General features: G+C 39.8%; 1 protein-coding gene across 4 annotated transcripts in view; it reads left to right on the plus strand.

Annotated features, from left to right (window-relative positions):
- The window catches only part of RTEL1 (regulator of telomere elongation helicase 1), a 45,682-nt gene that overhangs the window by 3,248 nt on the left and 16,877 nt on the right, over positions 1–25,557 (plus strand). For all 4 annotated transcript variants that reach the window (XM_032127202.1, XM_032127205.1, XM_032127203.1 and 1 more), the window contains exons 5-27: positions 652–733; positions 1,333–1,393; positions 1,633–1,708; positions 1,875–1,959; positions 3,074–3,139; positions 4,593–4,746; positions 5,063–5,101; positions 5,748–5,826; positions 6,486–6,583; positions 7,625–7,680; positions 10,285–10,362; positions 11,139–11,220; positions 14,510–14,642; positions 14,947–15,060; positions 16,500–16,540; positions 17,178–17,263; positions 17,877–17,954; positions 18,652–18,729; positions 19,901–20,044; positions 20,803–20,918; positions 21,767–21,890; positions 23,056–23,209; positions 24,754–24,908. In XM_032127202.1, the coding sequence (XP_031983093.1) occupies positions 652–733; positions 1,333–1,393; positions 1,633–1,708; positions 1,875–1,959; positions 3,074–3,139; positions 4,593–4,746; positions 5,063–5,101; positions 5,748–5,826; positions 6,486–6,583; positions 7,625–7,680; positions 10,285–10,362; positions 11,139–11,220; positions 14,510–14,642; positions 14,947–15,060; positions 16,500–16,540; positions 17,178–17,263; positions 17,877–17,954; positions 18,652–18,729; positions 19,901–20,044; positions 20,803–20,918; positions 21,767–21,890; positions 23,056–23,209; positions 24,754–24,908 (2,179 nt within the window). The remainder of the gene's footprint in view (positions 1–651; positions 734–1,332; positions 1,394–1,632; positions 1,709–1,874; positions 1,960–3,073; positions 3,140–4,592; positions 4,747–5,062; positions 5,102–5,747; positions 5,827–6,485; positions 6,584–7,624; positions 7,681–10,284; positions 10,363–11,138; positions 11,221–14,509; positions 14,643–14,946; positions 15,061–16,499; positions 16,541–17,177; positions 17,264–17,876; positions 17,955–18,651; positions 18,730–19,900; positions 20,045–20,802; positions 20,919–21,766; positions 21,891–23,055; positions 23,210–24,753; positions 24,909–25,557) is intronic.

Raw genomic sequence — 25,557 nt, forward strand, 5'->3', positions numbered from 1 at the left:
TAAAATTACTTTTTTTAGTTTTCCCTCTTTGTATTTTTCTGGGGGCATTTTTTAAAGCAGTGGGGAGCCATTACCAAGTAGAACTCCTTGGGCTGATGTAAATCTATGAAGAACTTTGTGGTTATGTTATAGCAATGCCTGTCACAGTTTTCAGCTGTTCACATGCCAGTGTGTGGCTGAGCTCTTTGGACAGGCAGTAGTGATTTGTTTATGTAGTTCTTGTAAAGATACAGCCTTGTAATAAGCAAATAAACCCATAGTGAATGTTTGTAGTGAATCAGTTCTGTCCTAACCTTGCTCTGAACATCACAACCAGCCAGGAAGAGCTTGTAGTGGATGACAGGCCCCAGCTGACTGGGCTGAGCTGTCATAACAGAACCCAGATTTTGTGGTGGATGGTGGAAGTTGCTGCTTGTGACTTCTTGCTGTGAGCTGCTGCTGCTTATTAACACCCACCACTGCCAGCAGAAATGCAGTGCCTCAAAGTCCAATAACGCACACATTAGTTACAGACAGACTAACTTACTTGTTCTGGCTCTGACCCTTGCTTTGGGCTCATCTGTTCTCTTCAATCTTTCACTTCTGCTATATTGAGCATGTACAGCTCTGTTCTTTCTTGCCTTAGTTTTAATGTCAATTTTGTGTACCCAGGCCAAAGATTTGTGTGCTGGGATCCAGGGAGCAGCTCTGCATCAATCCTGAAGTGAAGCGACAGGAGAGCAACCACATGCAGGTGAGATCAGAGCCTGGAGAGGATGTTCAGGGAGAACATGGAGGCTTTTGTATCATTTGTGTGTCCTTCTTCCCTCTGACATTGTTTAACTACAAGAGGCTTCAGGGAAACCCAATAGTTGTAAATATGTTTTTAGGAATGTTTGGTTTCCAGTTTTGTGAGTGCAAAATGTAATTCTGAGTCTCTGGTGACATTTTCTCTCCAGAGAAGAATGTCACTGTGTAGAACATGACAGATAATAATTTGTAGTTTACTTTCTGACCTGCCATTTATGTGTTTGTCAAGAGCAATAATAATTTCAAAATACTACTTCAGTTACTGATTTAGCTGTTATTTTTACAATATCAAAGATTACTATTTTGAAAAGTATTAATGGTAAAATGTAACACATTTTTCTCTGAGCATCTGAGTGTTCTGTGCTGCAGAAAAAGAGCCTAACTTGCAAGGTGAGCAGAAGGACATGTGATTTTAAAGCCGAAGAACTGTGATTAGCATTTATTTATTAGCTGGTGTTAAAGAGAACTGATTTCACTCCTTAACGTGTTTCCAGTGCTTCACAAGCTGTGCTACTCTGGGCTGAAACAGGCTTTGTTTTACAGATCTACATGTGCCGAATGAAAGTGATGGCTCGTGCTTGTCATTTCTATAACAATGTGGAAGGTGAGTGTGGCTCACCTTAACTTTCCCTGGAAACAAAGCCCTATTTTTTGGAGAGGGAGAGATTTGCTAGGCAGGTAGAGAGGTGTGGAAGAGTTGGCAGAATCCACCTGTGTGTGTATTTTTCTGTTACTGTCTTTCAAGAACAACATATTAGTGGATGAGTGGGATGATCAGGGTAACAACAAATCTTTGTGTGAAGCCTTCACCTTAGCTGGTGGTTTTAATGTCATCTTTTACAGAAAAGAGTACAGAGAAAGAACTGATTGAATCAATCATGGATATTGAAGACTTGGTTAAAAATGGAAACAAGCACAGGTGAGTGATCCTCTCTGACCTTCCTCCCCCTGACTTGTGAAAACAATGAGAACTGTTTCTCTGTTCACTTTTATTAATCCCTTTGTGTATCATAGTGCATGAATGTTGAATGCTCTCCTAATATTTCTGCAAGTATTATAGTCTGTACTGTTTTGTTTTTAAACAGAGCTTGTCCTTATTATCTCTCTCGAAGCCTGAAGCAGCAAGCAGACATCATTTTTATGCCTTACAACTATTTACTAGACTCAAAGGTAACATGTAACTTTGCTTTTAAATACAATTGTTCTTCTATTTGTCTTGTGTTGGCTTTTAGTGGATAAACAGTGAAGAGTGATGCCTAGCAAGTGGATGCATTATGTATGCTTCAAAACTGATCAAGCCCCAGTTCAAGTTCAGGACCATAGAGGATGCCATTTGGGGGTTTTCTCTGTAAATTCTTTCCCATGGTTAAAAAAAAAAAATTGTTTGAGGTTTTTCTGTATTTCTAGAATTAGCTTTGCAGAGTGTGGTGCCCTTTTTAGGTGATATTCACCTCCTTCCTGGATCTTCAGTCACACATTGTGCAGTGTTCTTGCATGCATTCTGAGGCATTTTGGTTTCTGCAACTGCTGCATGATTTTTAGAATAAGGAAGCTTTCAGTAGAGATTGGACCTATCCCTTGGAAATAATTTCTGGCTTTGTGTGCAAAGAGTTGCAATAAGTTGTCCGTATTTCATGGATAGAAAATGCAACCTTTGAAAACTCTGTTGAGGAAACAAGTGTGCTGACACCTTCATGCAACTTAGAGTAATTCATCAATTATAGTAAAGGCCAGATTACACTCCACTGCTGCAGGAAGACAAAAGTTTAATAAATTAAAAAATAAATTTAAAAAATCCCTTAAGCCCCATAAGCAGAGAAGCATTGTGAAATGATGTGGTACTGGAGGGGGTGTTTCCAGAATATCCACTTGCAAAGACAACACAAGCATAAATTTGTAAATACAAGGCAAACCCTCCGCTTTACTCCCCACTCCTCCCCGGTCTCTGTTGCCAAAAATGACTCAAAAGTGACTCAAATTAATAGTTAAACTTGTGCATCCCAGTATGACACATCTGTTTGTTTGTTTTTTTTTTTTTTTCTTTATTGCAGATTGTAACCTCTGTAAACATTTGCATGATACATTTTAGCACCTTTGGTTCCAGAGAAAGTGATTCTGTGGTTTCTGTATTGGGCAGCCACAGCCATTACTTGCTGTTTTCTCCAAGGAAAAAACCAACCCAGCTTCAAAATACATGAAAACACAGAAGTATCTCATCATCCAATTTCTTAGTCAATTAAATCCATATATCTCAGTGGCCTTGTTCTATTTTTTTTGTCTTTAGAGCAGGAAATCACACAGCTTGGACCTGAAGGGGACTGTGGTGATACTCGATGAAGCTCACAATGTGGTGAGTTGTTCTGGTCTGTTACCGTTTTTCAATCTTCATCCGAAAAATAAAACAGACCCCTGTCTTTTTATAAACAGCTGTCAAATCTGCACTCAGATGTATGTTGTTAATATTCATTATCATGAACATTTCTTATTTCTGTGACAGTTAAATCTTTGTAGTTTAATTAACAATCCTTTGACACTGCTGATGTTTTACAAGGTGATAGTTTCTTTCTAAAGGGTACATCTCCAGCTTTATGAGGTGCTTCTTTTCTTCGAGATTTGCAAGAAAACACTCTGTAAGAAATGATGAAAGATCCATTCTTGAAGCTCAGCTGCATCAGCTCTCCCAAGTACAGTTGATGGCAAACAGGACTCTTGTAATATTTCCAAGTCCTCACTCATAGAGGAAAACAAGAAAAAATAAATAATGCTGCGGTATGAGTTCTTCCTTTTAGCTGGCTTGAAGCTGCAGGCCTTTGCCTAAACAATGAAATGCAAAGGAACATTTGAAATATGTCCCTTTCTCTGCCACATGAAGCCACAGTCTCCCAGTGGGATTTCTGCTGAACAGCTGTGGTTTGTTGTCTTGAGTGCCCGGTGTCCTTTCAGTAAACAGCCACTCGGGTCTGCTCTGCTTCACTTGAGAGACTTGCATAGCTGCATCCAGGATTTGCTCCTTTCATCAGAACATCTCTTTTTCTGTTGAAAAATGTGTTGAAATCCTATTACAGTTGTTTGGGTTTGGGATTTTTTTTTCCCTTTGTAGTGTGCAACAAGTACTAATTGTTGCCTGCATGCAGAAATTAGCCAGAACAACTTCTCCTTTTGCCAGAGTTATCTGATGGTACTGTGTTCCACGTTAATATGTGGAAACTTAGTGATTACCCTGAAATAAAATTGATTTCTTTCTGATTAGATTGATTACACATGAGGCTTGCTCACCATTTTTTTTTTCTTTATAACTTACTTCTTCATAGCTATTACAGTCAAATATTTGTGTAGGTTAGGCCTTACTATTTATTGTCATTCCTCAGGGAAAATGATTCTTTTTGTGAATGAAAATTTCTGGTAAAGCAGTATGTGACTTAATTTTCAAAGTCAGAGAAAGTTTTGTCAAACTTATTAATCCTGACTATTTAAACCATTACTACTTTTTAAATAGAAAGTATAAAAATAGCTTTTTTGAAGAACAAACCAATTCTCTAAGTAAAAAAATTTCCTGCTTGAACATCAGACAATTACTGTCTGTACTCTCCAGAACGTTGATATGTGGAAGAGGCAAAATCTGTTCTACATTTCAGAAAAGATGATGCTTACTAATAGTCAAAGTCTTCAGGTGTTGTAAAATACCCTCTGGCCTGAACTGGAGATCAAAAATTAAATCAAGCCTGGTTATCTGGACTTCATCATGTCTGAAACTGCCTGAACAAACAGCACACAGAATAGTTCTTCCATTCCTTATATTTTAGGAGAAGTTGTGTGAGGAGTCCTCTTCTTTTGACTTGACTCCCTATGATTTGGCTTCAGCAATGGATGCAATAAATGTTGTCCTGGAAGAACAAGCCAAAATGGTTCAACAGAATGAAATCAATGCTGAATTCAACATGGAGTTGGCCAGTTCAGGTGTGTTGACAATGACAAATCACTGTTTCTCTGGAATTATAAAGTTTCACTACCAAGAACTGGAAAATAACTTTTAGGGAAAGTTTGGGAAGTTTACACTCTCGTTAGTAAGTAATTGTTGCCAGACACTGAAAGATTTGATCAAATCAATGTGACGTGAGGGGTTATGAAAGAGAACAGTGAGGGGGACACAGAAAATGTCTTTCCATGCACACAATTCTGACCTTCATAGCCATAATTTCTGGAAAGGCATAAAGAAACTGGGAATGAAATAGGTGTGAAACTACCTCTTTGAAATCTTTACTTTTTTCAACAGGACTGAACATGGAGCTGGAAGATATAGCAAAGATCAAGAGTAAGCTTATTTTTTGTGTTGAAAATTGTTGTTGAAACAGTTTCAAAAGGACAGCAGCTATAAATCAAGCTCATGTAGCATTGCCATATACATTACTTATAACTGAGACATTCATAGAGGCTTAAGTTGTTGGGCTTTTTCCAAGAACTTTCTGGAATGTTTAGTTAGTTTTTTCTGAAGAAGAGAGATTTGGCAAATGAATGTGTTGTCTCCTTCTTTGTTAGAAGTCCCCGTGGTTTCCAATCCTGTCAATGTGCTGGAATTGCATCAGTTGCATGATTCTGCTGTCAGAATATGATGCTACCTAATATGAAGTTAACAGCAAAAAGCTTGAGATAGCTCATTTATACAAAGCATTCCCAAGAACAACTTTCCCTGTCTGTAAAGAAGAATTTAACATTTAGCTGCTGACTTCAGCTTCGTCTAGGAATTGAGGTCATGGAAGTTCTTAAGAGTTGAATATGAATATTTAAAGTTGATATCCAGGAAATTGGTTTTGATCATTTTGGTTTGTTTACAGAGAGCAGCTGGGCTACTGTCTTTGGTAGCAGCCTTTGTAATAAAGTATGTTTTGAAAAGAGACTTAGATGTGTCCCAGACATGAGTTCTGTGCACCTTAACTTTTTTCCTCTTGATTCTCCTGAAGAAATTCTTCTTCAGCTTGAAAGTGCTATTGATGCAGTGGAGCTGCCACCAAATGGTAGTGGAGTCACCAAAGAGGGAAGGTAAATTTCTTCTCATTAATGTGTTTAAATGTTAAAAAGTACAGCAAATTGGAGCTGGGTCAGCTGTTGGGGTTATAGCACTATACTAGTTTCTGGGAATAGTATTTCTTCAAGGTTTTGGTTTTCCTTAAATTCCCCATCTGTAGTAATCATTATTTTTGGAGGAACTCCCCTTTTTAGTGTTTCAAGAGTAGAAAATCCTCTGCTTGGGTTTCCTGAGCTGGAAGAAGCTCCTCACTATGCTGCTTTCAATTTTGTGTCATGATTTAAGCAGAGGTACCAAAGCTGCAGTGATGTGTCTGAGGCACCTCTGAGCTCTGGAAGCCCGTTTCTAGACTGGTGCCTGTTGTACATGGTAAAATAAAATCGTGGAAATAGCATGCCAATCTGCTTCTAAATTAGTATGGATTGTATGTTAGAGAGGAGTGGTGGAAAAAGGGAATGACGTGGTCAGTGTGCTTTCTGCCACGTCAGTATTGTCCACTGTCTTTATAAGCAAGTACTTATTTTTATTCTTGTAAATTTTTCTTTCTCATGGAGACAGAAACATGTTTTGCTACTTGATGGTGAAATTGTTGTTATGAAAGAGTAACATTATTTATGCCCGTTTGATTCTTTACAGTGTTTACCCATATCTGCTTTTTCTTTGTAAATTGCAGCTACATCTTTGATCTGTTTGCAGAGGCCCAAATAACATTCCAGACCAAATCCTCCCTCTTGGAGTCACTGGAGCAGATTTTACAGTTTCTTTCAAGCCGTAAGTGCATGAACTTTTTAGCTGTTTTACTCAGACTTTCCTCTTCAGTGTGAGTAACTGGGAATTTGTGTTGTTATAGGAAAGAATCAAATGATAAAGCTTTTATAAGCTAAACTCTGACCTTAAGGACTTGTGTCTTTTTATTAAGACTTGCAGGGTCCTCTGCTGGGAAGCATATTTTATGTCTGTTCATGTAACTGAACTAATTTGAGAACCACTTTGTGTCAAAACCTGAGTGTGTACCCATGTAGGTGTCCATCCATGTGCACACATAGAGGATTTTTGCACAGACACTATTTTTCTCTAAAACCAGATGGATTGTGGTGTGAAGCTTGTTGGCATTTTGCTGATGGTACTTTTAGTGTCTTGAGTTCTGGAGTTAAAAAACAGGGATGTAGAGAATTATAGAATATGAGGGGTTTTTTCCTTGACTTAACAAGCTTCTGTTCTAATGTCTGCCAGCATCTTGTTCTTAATTTGCCCTTCTGTAAAGAAAATTCTCCAACTTTTTACATGTGTTAAGAAAATGATTTAGCTCTTAGCAGCAGACTCTTCAGAAAAAGCATTGAAGGGAGTAGAATACAGACTGTCAGTTCTGCAAGGCCATCCTTGGACAACACATCCACCCTTCCTTTTTTCTCTGCCCAGCACCTTTCCCATTTTGCATTCTGGCCTGACCAGTGCATCTGTTGATCATTTCTGCTGCAAAATCCCCATCATCAGTGTATTTCATATGTTTTTTTTAGCTGCTCCTCTAATTGCTGTTTTAATTAGTTCCTTTCCCATTTTTAATGCGGAGGAGCTTTAAAAAGTCCATGTGATTTTCTCAGGTGACAGCTTCCCAGTGTGTCAGACATGGAATGCCAGTTTTGTATTTCTCTTTGCATCTTGAATAATGATGAAAAACTTGAAATAAGTTATTTGTTTCAGGGAATATTTTCAAGTCATATTCAGAGTGTTGAGCTGTTCAGATAAGGTGTGGATATATACAAGAGGATGGATATTTGTGTTTTAAGAGTAATCTTGTGTTGCTTTCTCCAGGTACTGGGATATTTATCAATACATCTGGATTGCATAAGCTCTCAGATATTATCCAGGTAAATAATTATTGTTGCTTCTATAACTATCTGAAGGATAGAAGAGTTGATTTAAAAGATGTGGAAAGATATTGGATCAGTTTTATTCTTGTTGGGATGTACACTTATGCAATGGTGCAGGTTTGTAATTTTTGAGGGGAAAGCAGCTGCCTGATGGGGTGGGCTAATTTGATTTTTACCCAGGTTGTTCTTTTGCTGTTCTGGTCTCCCTTTTTGGAGATGCTGGATTTAAATTTTGACTAGGCTTAGCATCCACCAGGTGGAGCTGGGTCATTGAACTTGTTTGCAGCAGGGTTTGGGAATATGAGACCATCTCATGAAATAACAGGAGAGGCTAAGGAAAAAAGCAAACAAAAGAGAAAATGTAACTGTATTTTTTCATTTAATTATTAATTTACAACATCTCTAAACAAAAAATATTTTCAGTTTTATAGGAACTGAATGTGACACTTGTGGAAATAAACATAATGCTGTCAGTCATCTCCCTGTTGTGCACTTCCAAAACTTTGATTATGAAAATCCCAAGCCCCATAAAATTCAGAGGTGCAGTGGGACAGTGGTCTGTCCAACATACATGTCCAAAAGGACAGCAGAGAATTACACCTTGTTTAAAACTGAAAATGAAGACGTGTATTCAAACCTTACAGAGCTGGATGATAAAGACAAATTACCTGGGTGTGTTTTGAATGGTCCTGGCAGGTTTGCAGCACTGAACTCTGAATGCATGGGTGTTTATTGGTGTGCATACACAGGGTTTTCATTTTTCTAGCAGTGGTTAAGCAAAACCTCCGTGTGTGTTCCAGTACAGTAGTAGCAGTTTGTGTACACTGGTACCAAAATGGTTTTTACTGGGAGATGTCGCTGTTCTGAGGGGAAGGTCAAGTGAGCCTGATTTATGTTAGTTTCTCAGGGTTTCAAAACTGAGAGATGAGAAAATTCAGAAGGAGAAGCCAGGTCCCCTGATCCCAGTGGACTGTTCTCCAAGGCTGAGAATCATTGTCTGTGTGTGCTCTTTTGGGCTGTGGATAGATAAAAGGAGATTTGAATTTGGAAGAGAAACCTCAGATCCCTTTTCTGCTGCTGAGGACCTGCACGTGGACAGTTGCTACAGAGGATCTGCCAAGTGGTAGTTTGCTATCTTGAGATAGGTAGGACTAGGACAGAGCTTTTGTTGGTTTAACACAGTGTTTGCTTCTTGCAGAGCCTTGTCTTCAAGTCTTAGTTTATCATCAGCTTGTTTTAATTAATAGTAAATGTTCTTCTTCCTTTTCGAAGAACCCTTACCAAAAATCTCTTTTGTATACCATATATTTGGCTATTTTTCAGAAGTAAATATTTCCAGGAATTGTGCTTTTTTTCAGATTGCTGGAGAACATCTTGTAACTAGCTGATACTCTTATGAGCTTGGGTAATTCCTTTCAGTGTCTGGAGAAATTTTGTTTAGAAAAATTAACAGAGTTGTAAATATTTGAGAACCACAGCTGTTTTCACTGAAGTTGCGCTGGGATCCTTATGTTTGAAAGAGCATCATCTATAGTCATGAGACATCACACACAGGAAAGCGGGAAAAAGCATAACTCTGTTGATAGAAGCTTTTAATTTAATATGTGGACAATTAGATATGATTACAACTTGATTGTTTTTCTAAGCACAGTATTATTAGCAGAGGGATCAAAGATGAAATTTTAAGCTGAAGGAATCTAAAAAGTTCTTCTACGCTTGGTTGTGACTGATCTCATGGGTGTGTTTGTTTATCCACAGCCAGAGTCATGAAGAGTGTGAATAATAATATTGTCATTTGTATAGTTTGAGTGTATTTAGGTTCTGGCTTGCAGTTTTTGGTACAATGAGAGCACCATGTAGGTAGCAGGAAGCACCCAGAAGAACCATATTTATTCCAGGTTCTCGGTCTTATTTGATAACAGGAGTAAGGAAATAAATTTAAGGTTATCACAGCAGTAACTTTTGTGGAGACACTTCTCAGTGCAAAGATACACATTAGGAGTTTTACTGGAAGCAAGAATCAGAAGTGTATGTATGTATCAAAAATAACGTGGCCAGCAGGACCAGGGAGGTGATTGTCCCTCTGTGGTGGGCAATGGTGAGGCCTCACCTCGAGTGCTGTGTCCAGTTCTGAGCCCCTCACTTCAAGAAGGACACTGAGGGCCTGGAGCGTGTCCAGGGAAGGGAACAGAGCTGGGGAAGGGTCTGGAGCACCAGGAGCCATTGAGGGAGCTGGGAGGGGCTCAGCCTGGAGAAGAGGAGGCTCAGGGGGGGATCTTCTTGTTCTCTGCAATTCCTCAACAGGAGGGGGCAGCCAGGTGGGGTCAGGCGCTGCTCCCAGACAAGAGGAAACGACCTCATGTTGTGCCAGGGGAGGTTCAGGAAGAATTTCTTCATGGAAAGAGTGGCCATGCATTGAAGGGGCTACCCAGGGTGTGGTGGAATTCCTATCCCTGGAGGCGTTCGAGGAACGCCTGGACGTGGCCCTCAGTGCTCTGGGCTGGGTCTCAAGGTGGGATTGGTCACAGGTTGGACTCAATGATCTTGGAGGTGATTTCCAACTTAATTAATTCTGTGATTCTGTTTCCCTCCATTTTCCAGACAGTGTTCAGCATCGATCCCCCAGAAGGAGTCACAACAGCGTTCCTGCCACGTCAGGCAATATCTAAATACTACAAGGTACGGGAGGCTTAATGTCTGTGCTTAGCGTATCTAAGACATGGAAGGATGTGGATAGTGCAGCAAATTATGTTGATTATAGGGAGAAAAAAAAAGACACAACAAAAAAAACCCACCAAAGGAACTGTATTTAATTTAGATCCTGAAGAGAAACAGAATTTTTAAAGGAACTTCTAAATTAAATTACAAAAGTGCAGCCAATAGGAATTTCAGAAAATTTTTATATTGGAAATTGAGCAAGAATTGATGTGTTCTTCCAGTAATCTGGTTTTAGTTTAGCCTAGTGCCAAGCACGTCCAGCAGAACCACCGAACCTCCTCTCTGAAATTGTTTTGTGTATTGTTGTGATGAATTTTAGGAACAGATCTTTTTCTAGGTATCACATTAAGACTTGATACTATTTTTGTTGTCAAATGAAGCAAATCTTTCCACCACAATAGTGTCCTACATTTAATCTGTGTTGTTTATGCTGGTGGAAATACCCAAATAATTGGGTTCTCAGTCTCTGCTCAAGTCAGCCCATGAAAAGCTGGTCCCATCATCTGACTCAAAAATGACTGGTTGAATGGTGATACACTTTTTTCCTCCTTCTTAGAAAGTTATGAAAGATTGGAAGCAAAATAGAAAAGAGACCGGAAATTATATAACCTTAGTAACACTATAAAAGGGACACTAATTGCATTAATTACTCTTCGTGTGGGTGAGGTTTTTTTGAGGGAGGAAGTGCAAGTTCATTTCTGCAGCCCTTGCTAGAAACGTTTGTCACTTTCCTTCAGGTGCATATTCATGTGGATAATGGTAATCAGAAAAAGAAGCAAAGGACAGATCTCTGGAATTCATCATCTTCAAAAAAACAAGGTATAGGAGTGGCCTTGGGGAGGTTCATGCAAAAAGCTGGATTGAAAACTCAACTGCTCCTTTCTGATTCAAATAAAAGAAAACAAGTGCAGCTCCATTGTGGATATGATGAGTTGGGGACAAGCTTTTCACTTCTATAGTTATTTCTGAAGGGGAGATGACAATGTGCCATCTCAATATAAAAATTTCTTGTACCACTGGTGTTTCGTGCACTGCTGCAGTTCTTTTAAGGCAATTATTCCAGTGAAAGAAGATCATCTCCATTATGTAATTGTTGTTTGTATTGATGTAGGGAAAACCTTCAGACCAGCCAAGAATGGGGAACTCTCCTCCAACCCTCAGGTTAATACTGAGCTTCATGACATGTTCTGTTCTCCTCAGACCAGCTCTATTTCTCTGTACAACTGTATTGAGTTAAACATAGTTGGTGTTGAATAAGGCTGTAACTGCCTTTGGGAAGAACGAGGTTCAGTTGCAGTTATGCCAAAAATATTTGTCCAAGGGTGGTGTTAGAGTAAATTCTACTAAAGTTCTCATTCTCTGTTGAAATGATTCACAATGTGGAGGTGGTACAGTTGGCTCATTTTGGAGCCCTATAGGGAAGGTTCATGTGCTGTGCCAGAGATCTTGTCCAGATCATGTGAATTCTTAGGCAGAAAATGCCATGCCTTAGGGCACACTTATCTTTTCTGTGATGACCTACTTTGAGAAACTTGCTACTTTGAGCAATTTCCTAAATTCTTCAGGATGTGTTTATCAGTTCTTGATAGTTTCACCTTCAACTATACTTTGCAGTTCAACTGGGATTTCTCCCTCTCCTTGTCTCTCTCCTCCCACCCGTTTTGTTCCTTATGCTCTGCAGAATCCATCATCTGGAATTATTTCAGTATAATCATTCTTCAAAACAATATATTTAGCAGAAAAGAAACTTGGCTTCTGAATCAAAGGCTTATCCTAATGGTCCTATAAAGCAGCACCAAGCAGCACCAATGAAGGGCAGCATTCATTCTCTCTGATTTTTCAATTTATTTTTTAATAATTAGGTTGAAAACAAAACATTTTCTGATTTGAGAAGACAGATGCAGGTCCATTTACCTCAGCCTTCTTAACAGAGCACTCTCCAGGGTATTTTGTAAATACTTTGCCTCATAACTGTCTACTTAATTACTCAGTAAAGTGCTCATGGGTATGTAGGTATCTGTTTCACAGAAGTCCTTTTTTTAAGGACAAAAGTAACATTTTTCAAAGAATGAATTTACTGGGTTTGCAATAATGTCCCCTTAATGTTTCCACAAAGTTAATGCTGTTTGGTAATCTGCAAATGTTGCTTTCCTGAGATATTGCTCAGTTAGGAGTTTTAAGATACAGGAATAATAAGATAAGTAGATTGGTTTAATGATGGGTGCAGGAAGAGGCTAATACAAACACTTCTAAGTTTTTTGCACAGTTTGGAGGACTTTAACACAGAAACACAAAGCAACGAGAGAATTCTGTGATTTAGTAGATGGATTCTGATATATTTGTTTTTCAAATAAAAACAGCATTTGCAAGTACCTGTGCAACACACCTGAGTATGTTGAGATTTGTGCTTTGTGCAAGCCTAGCAGAGGCCAGATGTGCCTAATCAAGTGTCTGATTTCCTGTAGTGATACAGCAAATGGTATAGAAATAATTCAAGCATTTAAGAACAGCTGTTTCCCAGGGATTTTGTGGAAATTATCAACTCAAACATCATTCTGTACAAACTGTAATTGGTGAGGAGAAGGGGCATAGCTTGGGATAGCTGATGAGATTCATGCCTGAGCCATCTGTGAACAGATGCTGTTTATGTCAACGATATTGGACTGTTGCAGTTTAGCATTAAGTTAAAATGCTCTTATTCATGGTTTGCTCTAAGTCATCATGTTGTAAACTATTAGCAAGGCACTTCTCCTTGCTTTAGCTGTCCTTGTACCAGGAATGGAAAAAGCTGCTGCAGAGATCTGCTTTGTTTAATGCCCAACATTTCCTGCTGGTGAATGGGACCTTGAAAATGGATTTAATGTTGTTAAGCTTAAAGACATAATTGCAGCACACCAGGCTAAAAATGTACAGCAATCTCAGCTTGTCCGGGAACTGGGAACTGGTGCCTGGCAGTTGTCATGCTGGGTTACAAAAGTGTGTTTCCAGCTGAGCACTGGAGGAGCAAACATGAGGGGTTGGAGTCCTTTTCCAGGCCATCCCATATCAGCCCAGTTTACTTTTATGCTGGGATTTCTTGGGTTCCTGGCTAAGTGACTTTGTTCTTGTCTGTAGATACTCACTGGCCTGTCCATACACAGATCCAAACTAATTTGCACTGTTTGTGTGAGTTAGAAAGATACAGAATTTGCTAGATTTTGAAATGTGAGTCTTCTAGAATTTGGACATTGTCTGGATGGGTTTGTCCAAATGAGATGGAAGGGTAAAACTTCAGCTAAGAGTAAATGTTCACTTGTAAATCTAAGCAGTGAGTGACTCACTGGGCAGATATTAATGGGGATTTCCTGGAAACGTCAGCTTTTTCTTTCGGAAACGCAGGCTTTGATTGAAAGGTGTAAATTTAAAAGACATGCACATGATACTTAGATGACTTTTTATTACTGAAACTAATCATGCAAAGCAGAATCAGAAGCAAAAGCTGATGTTTTCTTTGGCTGCTCTTGTTCTTCACATGGATATTATTTTCATTCCCTGGTGCCTGTGTCTCTGAGAAGCTGATGCAAAGTTTTCAGCAAGCTCAAGCTGAGCAATGAAGGAATAGACTGATGTGATTTATTTATTTTTCTTAATATTCTTTCTGTTGATAACTTACATATTTTCAGAGTCACACACTAAATTATATATGTGTGTGTGTGTGTATATATATATATATATATATATATATATATATCTCCACATCCCACGAAAGATTTGAGCAGAACTTGAAAGGTTTCGGAGTTGACTGTGGGGAAAGTGGGAAGTTTAGGTGAAAGATTTATAGCCTATATAGATATATAAGAAATTACTCATTAAAAAGGGGTTCATTTTTCAAGCAAGTGCAAGGGTGGAGATACTTTTTTATTCTAGTACGAGGGAGCAATGATGTTTTAATTAAAAGTCATTAAATCTGGGAAGAACCAAAGCAGGACATACCATACATCTGGAATTTTAACTTTGGATGCTGCCTGGTTTATTCTCAGAAGTTGAGGTGCAATGTGCCATATGCTGGTCACAGTCTAATTTTTCCACTTTGACTGGCTTCTTAGTGTTTTCTCTTTATTTAATGCAGGGAAGACTTTAAGCTATTGGTGTTTCAGCCCTGGGTACAGCATGCACGAGCTCGTTCGACAGGGAGTCAGGACAATCATCCTCACGAGCGGGACGCTCTCCCCCCTCTCTTCATTTACAATGGAAATGCATATGTGAGTACCTGGTTGTGGGAACAGTGCCATTCCTGGAAAATGCACAAGTTGCTCTCGTGGATTTAGATTTTATCTCAGGATTTTAAAGTGTTCTGTTTGCCCAGAGAAGCTGTGGCTGCCCTATCCCTGGAAGTGTCCAAGGCCAGGTTGGATGGGGCTTGGAGCAACCTGGGGTTGTGAAAAGGGCAGAGGGGTGGAATGAGATGAGCTTTAAGGTTCCTTCCAACCAAACCATTCTATGGTTCTGGAACTGGTAGGGAGTCATATAATGGGTATGACTGGGATCTTCCTCTTTTTCCTCCAGCCCTTTTCCTGTATGCCTGGAGAATCCTCATGTAATCGATAAACATCAGCTCTGGGTTGGGATCATTCCCAAGGGACCTGATGGAACCGTCCTTACTTCCACCTATGAACGAAGGTAATGAACTACCATGTGGAATCCTGCTTTGAAGTTTTGGGTTCCAACACTTTGGGCTCTGCTAACAGGAGGATGCTAGTGAAGCAAGTGATCTCTAGTGGTTTTCTTGGATAAATGCTGAATAACAACACCATTTAACCACAACTACTGAATATTTAGAACTAGAGGGCTGGAAGGGATCAGATATCAAGGCACTGATAGTTCTTGGTGACCCTGACCAGTCCTAGCTGGGACCTGTACCCACAACCATCCCCCAGGAGCTGCACTGAACCCCATCCAAATTTTTTTTTGCTGAAGGCTTAATTGACTTGAAACATGGCTGGCCTTTGCAATAACTGTTTTTATACTTAAAGCTTGGAACCATGCCTGGCCTCTCTTTCACCTCTGGGTTGCCTACTTAAGGAAAACATATCCAGATGTTTGTCAAGCTTTTCATCATCATTTTTCTTGCTGTTCTCTCGTCTTCCATCACTCTGCATCTATCTGTTGTTTAGAATTGGCAGTGCTTCTGCTGCCAGCAAAGGCCAAATGTTCTGTAGAACTGGAAAGGGCCTCAGCAATTGTAATGGATTTTTACAGAGAAGTAGTAGTCTGGAAAACCCTCCAACTGGATTTGTCATTTTCAGAAGTTTGGAGTGCCATTTTGGTGTATTTCTGTTGAAGATAATGTCTTTTAAAGAAGGAGGGTTGGGGATTCCACCCCTCCAAGGCTTTAGAACCACGGTGGTTTTTTGAAGGAAAGGGATTCACAGTGTTCACTGTGTTTTGACAACATCTGTGTGTTGATACTGGTATCTGTAGGTCTTACAAAGATATATATGTTAGGTTTTTTCCCTGCATATATAAATCTTCTGGGAACACAGTACACAGAGCTACAGGACACTAAAAAGAAAGGAACATAAAGGCATGAGAGAACAGGTAAGTTTTCAGTCAGAGCCGGAAGAACATAAATGGGGCTCATTGGAGAGCAGAACTTCTTCAGGCAAAGCAAAAGTGATTTACCAAATAGTAACTATAGTGACCAAATTCACCCTTTTTTTTGCCCTGCAGCAACACCACACCTAATTCATCAATTATTATTTTAAATGGTTGTAGCGTTAGTCAGGCTTGGCAGTGCTGCAGACCTTTCTGGCACAACTCTCACATATATGTTGTTACTATTAATAATAAAACTTATATGGCTGCCTGTTTCCACCCGTGCACTTTGAAGTATTGAAGCTTCGATCACCTTCAGTGCTATCAATAAGAATATTTCATACTATAATAAAGTGTTGTGAAGTATTACTAATTCTTGCCCTCGGTGCTGGTGCTTTTCACAGGAGGGAGAGCAATTGGGAGTCTGGAAATGCTGCTTTAGATGAATATCTAAGGAAGTCAGTGTGTATGAAAAACATAGAAAAGGAAATGCAATGGTGTTGTTTGATTTTTCTTCTTTGTAGGTTTTCAGAGGATTATTTATCTTCTCTGGGGAAAACAATTGGTAAGTGAAGTGTGTGGGTTTCATAAATGGCTTGATGCCCAGGATTTTTGGAAATCTAGAAAGGGCAATGCTAAAGAAGATTCAATAGAGAAAGGTAAAGGATTGCTGTGCATATCTCACTGCTATCTGGTTTTGTGTGCTTCTGCTTGCTCAAGGCAGCTGGCTGCTTTAATAGCACACAGAATTGAGTCCCTGGCTTAATATTTCCAAGTCAGGACTTCATTTTTACTGTCAGGAGTTTGTTTTTGGGTAAAAAATATGGTTCCTAAGCGCAGTCAGAAAATGAAACTAGGAAATCAATAGCAGAGATGATGCAGCCAAGGATGATTTGCAGAGAGATCAAGGATCACAGGAAATCAGTGCAATTTCTTGTGATATTTTAAACTGTGTCAAGCCTGTCTGAAGTCAGCATTTATTGTTCTGGCAATATATATAGATAGAATTACAAAGTCATAACACATAAGGACAGAATAACAGAAGAGCATTTGTGCAGCTTGGCTAACATGATTGAAAAGAATCTGTTAAATCTAGAAATGTTAGAAGGACGTGGAGGAGAAATGAAAGCACTGCTCTGAAGTGTTTAGCTTGGCCTAAAAGGTGAAATCCTCAGCTGCACCCTTGTCTTACCTCACTGCAGGTAACCTTGTGCGAGTTGTGCCACATGGGCTGTTGGTGTTCTTCCCATCGTATCCTGTCATGGATAAGAGCCTGGAATACTGGAGAGTATGTTCATTGCTCTGCCTGTATTAGGTGGTTTGGTTACATGCATCAGACAGCTTGTAGTTATTCCATTTAACCATGTTAATTAAAAACCATCTAGTAGAAGATGTCCCTGCTCATGGCAAGGGGTTGGAACTAGATGATTATTAAAGTCCCTTCCAACCCAAAACAATTATTAGAATTGGTCTCTGTGTTTCAGCCCTTGGGGGAAAAAAGCAATATGAGCATTTCTCCTTTATTTTTGTTTTGTAACCATTGCAGCTGTAATTTTTGGTACTTCTGTGCTCATGAGTTGAATGTCCCTAGTGAGACTTGCCAGAACAGTTCTGGTTTAAATGCTCCTTGAAGAGGCAGGGGCGGAGGTTCCATGCTGTGGAGTGGGACTGGAAGGTGAGTGCTGGAACTCCCCCATCTGCCTGATGTCTGAGGTGTACCAGCTGCAAGGAATCACTGTTAGTGCTCTTAGGATTACATGTTTCTGCTTCCATCTCTTCCTGTGTTTGGCAAGAGAGGAACATGCTCTGGTGGGGAAGTGTAGTGATCATTTCTGAGTATTTCTGTTCTTGTGGTGTGTTCTTACTTGGCATTTCTGTCTTGTTCCCTCTCTGTTTAACAGGAGCATGACTTTGCCAAAAGAATAGAAGAAGTGAAGCCGATGTTTGTGGAACCCAGGAACAAAGGAAGCTTTTCAGAGGTTGATTATTTGCATTACATACTTCTGTGATTTTCAGAAACAGTTTTTATGTTTCATGACCTTCTCTAAGGTGTGTTTGGGTATGAAACACCCAAATTTTTGGCCTAAGGTGAAAGTAAAACTCTCTGAGTGCTTCTTGGAAGTATAGTTTTCCTGTGCATCCTTCCTTTCCTCTCATCTGGCCATGCAGGGTTCAGTCTTCGTTTGAATCTGGTGATGTAACAGCAGCTAACATACACAAGTGCTGAGTAATCGAGCTGGTGGAAAGCTGTCACTTCAGTACTCAGCATTTGTGAATGTTCTGCAGGGCTTTTCCTCCCAGCTCATCCTGCTTTGGATGTTAAAGGATTGTACAGTGTCATCCTGTTTATAGCTGTTTGCTTCTTAGAATAAATAATATCTGAGAATTGCTTTCCTGTTTTGTCAATTTTACTTAGGGATCTGCAGAAACACAGGATGGTCCGTCTTCTCATGAGAAGTATCTGACATTAATTTTTTTATGCCTACCAAGACGTGTTCTGGATTTCACAGTGATACAAAGATTTTGCTGGGAGAACGGCTTCTCACATTTGCAATTAGTTAAAGACAATTATATGAAGCCAAATTAATCACAGTTTAGATCTTAGTGTACAAGTCAAATTTAGCTAGTACAGGATAATACCATTCTTCCTCCTGCTTAAAGTTGTTTATATTTTAGGTTATTGATGCTTACTATGATAAAGTCACCTGTCCTAAGTCCAATGGAGCTGCATTTTTGGCAGTGTGTCGGGGCAAGGTAATGTAACTGAGAGTTTGTTTCATCTGAGATCAGATTATATAATTGATAGAAAAACCCCCTTCATTCTGGATTTCAATACATTTCTGTTAGACTGTAATTATATGTGGGGAAAAAAAGAAATGCTCTGAAGCTTTTTCAAAATTAGGTCACATTTCTGTGTGATTCACTCCTGTTTTTATTGAAGGGACACATTTTGATTTCTCTGAAGTGGATGAGCATCATACTTGCATTTCATGTTGGCTGCTGACTGAAAACATAACGCATTAGATGAGAACAGCTGTTCTGGAGAACTGTAATCAAAGAAGTTAAAACAACACTGCTGCAAACCAAACATAATGCTTCCCTTTAAAACACTTGCTTCATTAACTTCATGTTCTCTGGACACATTTGGTGGCCTTTCCTTTGCATCTTCCAATGCTGATTAAATTGACTTATGTTTATCAGTGGAAATATTTGTGAAATTACTCTTAGAGCCTTTTTGCTGCTGTTTACTGTGTACCAGGAGAAGATCCTATTTCTTTTGAACCTTTGGTCCCAGTCTCCAAAGAAGCTGTTGGAGTGAAGAAAAGACATAACTTTCTCAAGCCTTGTTGCTGAGATTTGGAGAACTGATTCAGCTGAAAAACAAAACAGCTTTTTTTTTTTTTCTTAATTGTTTTTCAGTCAGTTCAACTCTGTTAACAATTTCACAGAGTGATTTGCCAGCACAGTGAGCATGTACAGGGGACATGAGTGACAAATACTTGATGGGATGTCAACAGCACAGCTGCTGGACATGACACTACATTCTGGTGAATCTGATGGCTTTCTGTTGTTGCTTTGAAATGATTCTGTTAATTTTTACTGACAGAGAAGGCTTGCTATGTTCTTGTGTCTCGTTGACAACTCAGGGTGTGGAAGGTTTAAACAAAGGTGTTGACATGTTCTGCTTATCCAGAAACAAGACAGCCATTAACAGGGTTGGCTGAGCTGTGCTTTGGCAGAGGAAAAAGCCAAGTTCAAACACCTGGTAATAAAAGAAAAAAAATCTGGTTGAAACTATTCATTGAAACAATTGACAAACTACACTTGGCCAGGAGTTGAATGGAGAAAAAGGGCCAACAACTGCTGAATCGCTTTGAAATGTCACTTCAAACCCTGTTGATGATGGAAAACTCTGTCTCTGCAGGCCAGTGAAGGCCTGGACTTTGCAGACATAAATGGACGAGGAGTCATCATTACTGGGCTTCCATTTCCCCCTCGTATGGAGCCCAGAGTCATTCTAAAGATGCAGTTCCTGGATGAGATGAGGAGAAGTGATGCAGGTGCACAGGTGAGACTGGGCAGCTTCTCACTCCTGGCTGTTTGCATGTTTGTGTCATTGGTTTTCCCTCTTGTCCCAGTGGGTTTTGGGTTTTGTTATCCTCTCAGCCTCGTGGAGCTATGAATATCAAAAATTCAAACAGGCTTGGGTATCTGTCACAAATACAGCCACCTTTTTTTAATAGTGTTGAGAGTTCCAAATTCTGGCACAGTCTTAAATATGAGCCCAAAAAAAGAATATAATTAAAGTTTACGTCAAAATCTTTGTATGTGTGTTATCCGTCTCTCATTCTGAGGGATGTATTTCATCCAGAGACAGTGTGGGCAGGAAGAATGGCCTGTGCTGGCTGGTTTGGGAATTACTGTTTTGGAAGTGTGGTGGTGTATGTTGGGGTGTTTGAGTTTGGTTTTCTATTGCTTCAGGCACAAGCATGAATGATGTTGCAATTTAGTCTGTTCTGCAGGTCTTAAAGGATATGGTGAGTCTGCTGTACTGCCAAGGCTCTGAGTATACCATATAGGAAACAGCCTCTCAAGCTGGGCATTGCTGCTTGAGTTTTCTGTGCTCTATAAATCAGGTGTGACTTTTGAGTCCACCTGTGTTTGGTTTTCCTCAGCTCTTTGAGATTTGTCAGTACATCTGGTTGATACTATCCAACAGCTGTTCTGTACTTTTTATTTCTATAGGAAAAAAAATGGTGACTGTACAGCACAGAGAATACATTTTACCTGGTAAATAATGTTAATTGTGCATCCCACCTCTTGCAGTTCCTGTCTGGGCGTGAGTGGTACAGTCAGCAAGCGTCCCGGGCTGTCAACCAGGCCATCGGCCGGGTCATCAGGCACCGCCAGGACTACGGGGCCATCTTCCTGTGTGACCACAGGTAAACCTCAGCTCACTGAATCCCAGAATATTTTGGCTTGGAAGGAACCTTAAAGCTCATCTCGTTCCAACCTCCTGCCAAGGACAGAGTCACCTTCCACCAGACCAGGTTGCCCCAAGCCCCATCCAACGTGGCTTTGAACACTTCCAGGGATGGGGCGTCAACAACATCAACAGCTTTATATGCCAACATAGGTGTTGGTACTTTGAACATAAATGTGCTGGTGTTGCTGTTAGGAAAAGGCTACAGTTCGTAGTAATGAAATCAATTTATGTAACAGGTTATATAAATATTGCACTACTTCAAGAAAGTAACGAGGTTGTTATCTTCTGCTCCTTAGCTATATAGGCTTGGAGCTGCAGAAGGAGCTTAATGGTTTTAATGGAAAATAAACCAATTTTTTGAATTCATGTTTGTAATACCACAGGAAATTATGTGACAACAACTTACGGTCTTGCATTTTCTCCATCTTTCATTTGAGATGACAGTCAGCAGCACTGCAGTGTTTTGAGAGAAGGAGGATGGAAATGAGGACAGATTGTGTTACTGAAACAATACTATTTATATTCAGATTCTATATTAACATTATACTGCATTAATATCCATTTCTGTAATGCTAATTAGTATAGTATGTATATTATAGGCAACAGGAGTTTAATTGATAGAACATGGTATCAGCAAAGCCCTTTTCTCCTGAGTGAAGGCATCACCCCATTATATTTACTGCACTGTTTGTCTTTATTTGTGTTGCTGCTCCTCCCTTATCCTTTTGGATACTGATCTAGGGTTTGTTTAATTAATTTAGCCCAACCTGGCAAATAATTCTCAGGTTTTCCCATCCTGCCCAGGTTCACAACTGGTGATGTCAGAGGCAAACTGCCTTCGTGGGTCCGTCCTTATGTGAACGTTTATGACAACTTTGGGCATGCAGTCAGAAGTGTCTCCCTCTTCTTCCGTGTTGCTCAAGAAATTGTAAGTGTCTTAAAAAAACCCCCACAAAATAAACAACTTTCCTGAGTAGTGCTGGAAACTGGGAATGCTGAGATAGGTGAGAGGTGTGAGAGAATCCCAGAAGATCTCAAATTGGAAGGGATGCATAAGGATCAGAGTCCAGCTCCCTGCTCCTCACAAGCCTGCCCAACGTGGAGTCACTTGTCACTTCTAAACGCTGGAAGATTTACTGGAAAGGAGATGTGCCTCATCTTTCTCCGAGAGTGATCTGGGACAGGATGTTGTTCTTACGCTGGGCAGCTCATTAGGTTAGATCACAAAAATAACTTCCAGTTCCTCCTAAAAAAACATGTATTTATTGGCTGGTATGCAAATCCTGGAACTGATACTGGCATCCAGAAGCTTTCTAGCTCAGGGAGAGGTTATGTGTGGGGAAGGATCACACCCTAAAATTGAAATTGAAGCTGACTAGTAATAAAGAGAAATACAAACCATCAGTTGTTATTGTAGTTCATGACTGGGTCATCTTTACTAATACAGCTTCTTTATTAGCATTAAGAAGCTGATGTTCCCTGTAATAGTTCCTTGATTTAAAAAGTAGTATTGTAAAAAGGCTTCCTAATTTACTGGAGAAAGTCATAGCAAGAAATGGGCTGGAAGCCAGAATGGGAAATTCTTTGCTCCCAAAATGGAGGTTAAGATTAAAATAAGCACTTAAAATTTAATATACAGACTTGGATGACTTCCTGGAAGATGCCGTAGCCAAATACAAGTCGTTCAGACTAATTAGTTACAGATGGATGATGCTGCAGGACTTGATGATCTTTTCTGATCATGAGTGAGAGTTCCATGGTAAATCAAAACCACAATCCGATGTGCTTTGTCAGAAGGAGCTGTTGTTGCAGAGATAGCATTAGGAAGTGATTGTTCCTCAGCAGGTCATGATCCTTTTTCTGGTTACCAGGTCACTTAGAGTTGAGCCTGCTTACTGCACTTCAGCTATGTCACTCCTGAGCTGTTTATCCTTTCTTCAAAATCACATAAACCCAGAGTGTGTAACAATCTTTCTACCAAAGGTTATTTGGGCAAAAAAGAGATGTCTTTGGATTGTTGCTGAGATTTTTGGTCACAGATGGAGTGCAAAAGTGGCCTTTGCCTATTGTAATGCTTTATAAACTGCTTGCAGATGCCCCCACCCCTGTCTCAGTGCCCTCCTGGACATACTGGTTCCTTAAGTGAAAGCAATGCAGCACCATCTACTTCATCTGAGCAGATCCTCTCCCTGAAAAAAGCTAAAAACCTGGATGATCATGTTCCCAGTTTGAAGAGGAAAAGGAAAGGTATGTTTGGATCGTCACAGATACATTTTTTTTGTTTTAAGCTGAACCACGAAAAGGAGAATCAGGAGGCTAGAAACTGAAATGGGAGAGAAAGCAAGAAGAGCTCAAAGACTGATGTAAAAGTCTGGTCAGAAGGGACATAGTTAAGCATTAGAAAATGGGGGAAAACAGTTGCAGTTACAGAGAAAAGTGGCAGATGGGGAAAAAGTGTCCCACAGAACAGGAAGAGTTTTTGGTGGAGTGTCACAGATAGTTTTGAAAATGAGAACTGGAAGTCTCTTTCTGCCTAGCACAATATGTCCTTCTTCCATCCTGTTGTATAAATGACTCTTACTCAGTAATCTGTCTAAGAAAACAAAAAGGACATGGGAACAAAACAATATTTAAAAAAATTGTGGATAGCTAATGCCAAAGAATAAGGCATTTCTCATGTCAGATATTATTTCAACACTCTAGACCGTTTACTGGCTTGGAGCAGAACAGTGAAGTTTGGTTAAAGCTGTGGTTCCTAAGCAGTTATGAGTGAGTGTGAGTTCACATTACATTTAAGCCAGTGTGATTGCTGATTGTCACTGAAAGGGATTACTTTGGCCACCACGTTTTTCTCCCTCTCAATTTCCAACTGTGCACTTTTTACTCCTTCCTTTGATTTGAGTCCATCTTTTGTGCAGCTGCAGAGTGAGCAGCTGAGCTTTGCTGAACCAGTTGACCTTCCATCCCCTTGACTGGTAGCTCCATCTCAAAGGATGGGCTGGAATGTGTGACTGGAGGTGAAGGGAAGAAGCTGCATTTCCTGTTTAATAGAGATTTTCAGTTGCATTGCATTAGCTGTAACATCAAACTTACCTGTAGTCACAGTGATCATAATACACTCCCATTCTTCTGAAAATAGTGACTTTCCTTAGTAACTGACTGTTAAAGTAATTTCACAAAGCAGTGGAAATACTTTTGAAGGTAATGCCTTACAGAAATATCAAGCAGATACTAAGTTAACCCTACTTACAACTCAAAATTCTTGTATTTAAAACCTGGATCTTGACTAGTGAGAATATGTAATTTGGGACCTTGGTGACTGTGTCTTATGGGTATTGATACTGTGAGAATTGTAGGCTTTTATAAAACTTGCTCTGTTTAAAAATAATAAATTGTGTTTTGTACCAAAATCTCTCCAAAACTTTGGAACTCAGTTTTGGGAAAATCCATAAATCTAAAATAATTGAACAGAGACAGCTGCTGTGGTAAGACTTTTTCCCATTGATCCTAAGCCATTTTGAGGTTAAATGTGACAATCACTTAAGGAAAAGTTTGAGAGCAATCTGCCAGGTTGTGGTAACAAGTGCTTGAGCAATTTTAGAAGAGATTTGTAAAAGCAGTCTTCTTATGAAATTATGTAATGCACTTTTGCAAGAGGTGGAAGATTATTTCATTCACCAGCACATATTTGTGGATTGCTTTGTAAAACTTGGAGCTATTACCAAATCAAAGAAAATGCAGGAGAGAATGTGGAATGTTAATTTGTCATCTGTGTTCTGCTATGGTGGCAGTAAATGGAGATGGAGCACCCAGCCTGTGTGTGGAATATGAGCAAGAGTTTGTCTCACCCCGAAGAAAATGTGTTGGGCTCTTGGATGCCTTGGAGCGCAGTGAGAAGAGCAGTGAAGATGCAGAGGAGGAAACTGATTTGCCAGGAGAGGAAAAGGTAATGGCAAAATACTTCCTTGTAAGTAAAAATTGCAGGCTCTAAAGCAAAATGATTCTGGCATCAGGAGAAGCAGCTCAACCCTCTTTCGAGAAAAGCTCACTGTAACCAGCACCAGTAACTGCAAGTTCTCATAATTAAATTGATCAAAGGGTTTCCTTGCCGCGTTCAAGTAGATGATCAGCAGGTATGTACTTGTTCTGTGCTCCAAGGCTGCTGACCGGGAGGAGTCTTGGAAGTTAACCATGCTTTCTGAGAGCAAGGAGCTCTCAGAGAAGAGGTTGGTAAAACACAATTTGTTCTGGGTGGAGTCTCTGTCAGCACGTGGTATGAGACCAGATATTGAATTCAAAAAAGGGTGAGGGAGGGTTTATGGATTAGAAATTGCACTTCTGGATGAAAATTTTTGATTTGCCCCAGAGAAGGAGTGTTGCTGACTTGTGGAATATTTTATCTGAATCAAAATTCCACTATCACATTAAGATCAACAAAGCTGCTTCTGTGATGTCCATTTTCTTTCCTCTTGGATTGGTATTTTTAATACATCAGTGATTGGGCTGTGTTCTTGCTTTCCCAAAACCTCTGTTTGCAGTTGTTGGAGGGGTGGCTCCCTTACCTGGCTGAAGTATTTTACTGCTGGCTTGCAGAC

The sequence above is a fragment of the Corvus moneduloides genome, chromosome 17, assembly GCF_009650955.1.
Source record: "Corvus moneduloides isolate bCorMon1 chromosome 17, bCorMon1.pri, whole genome shotgun sequence".
NCBI classification, from domain to species: Eukaryota; Metazoa; Chordata; class Aves; order Passeriformes; family Corvidae; genus Corvus; species Corvus moneduloides.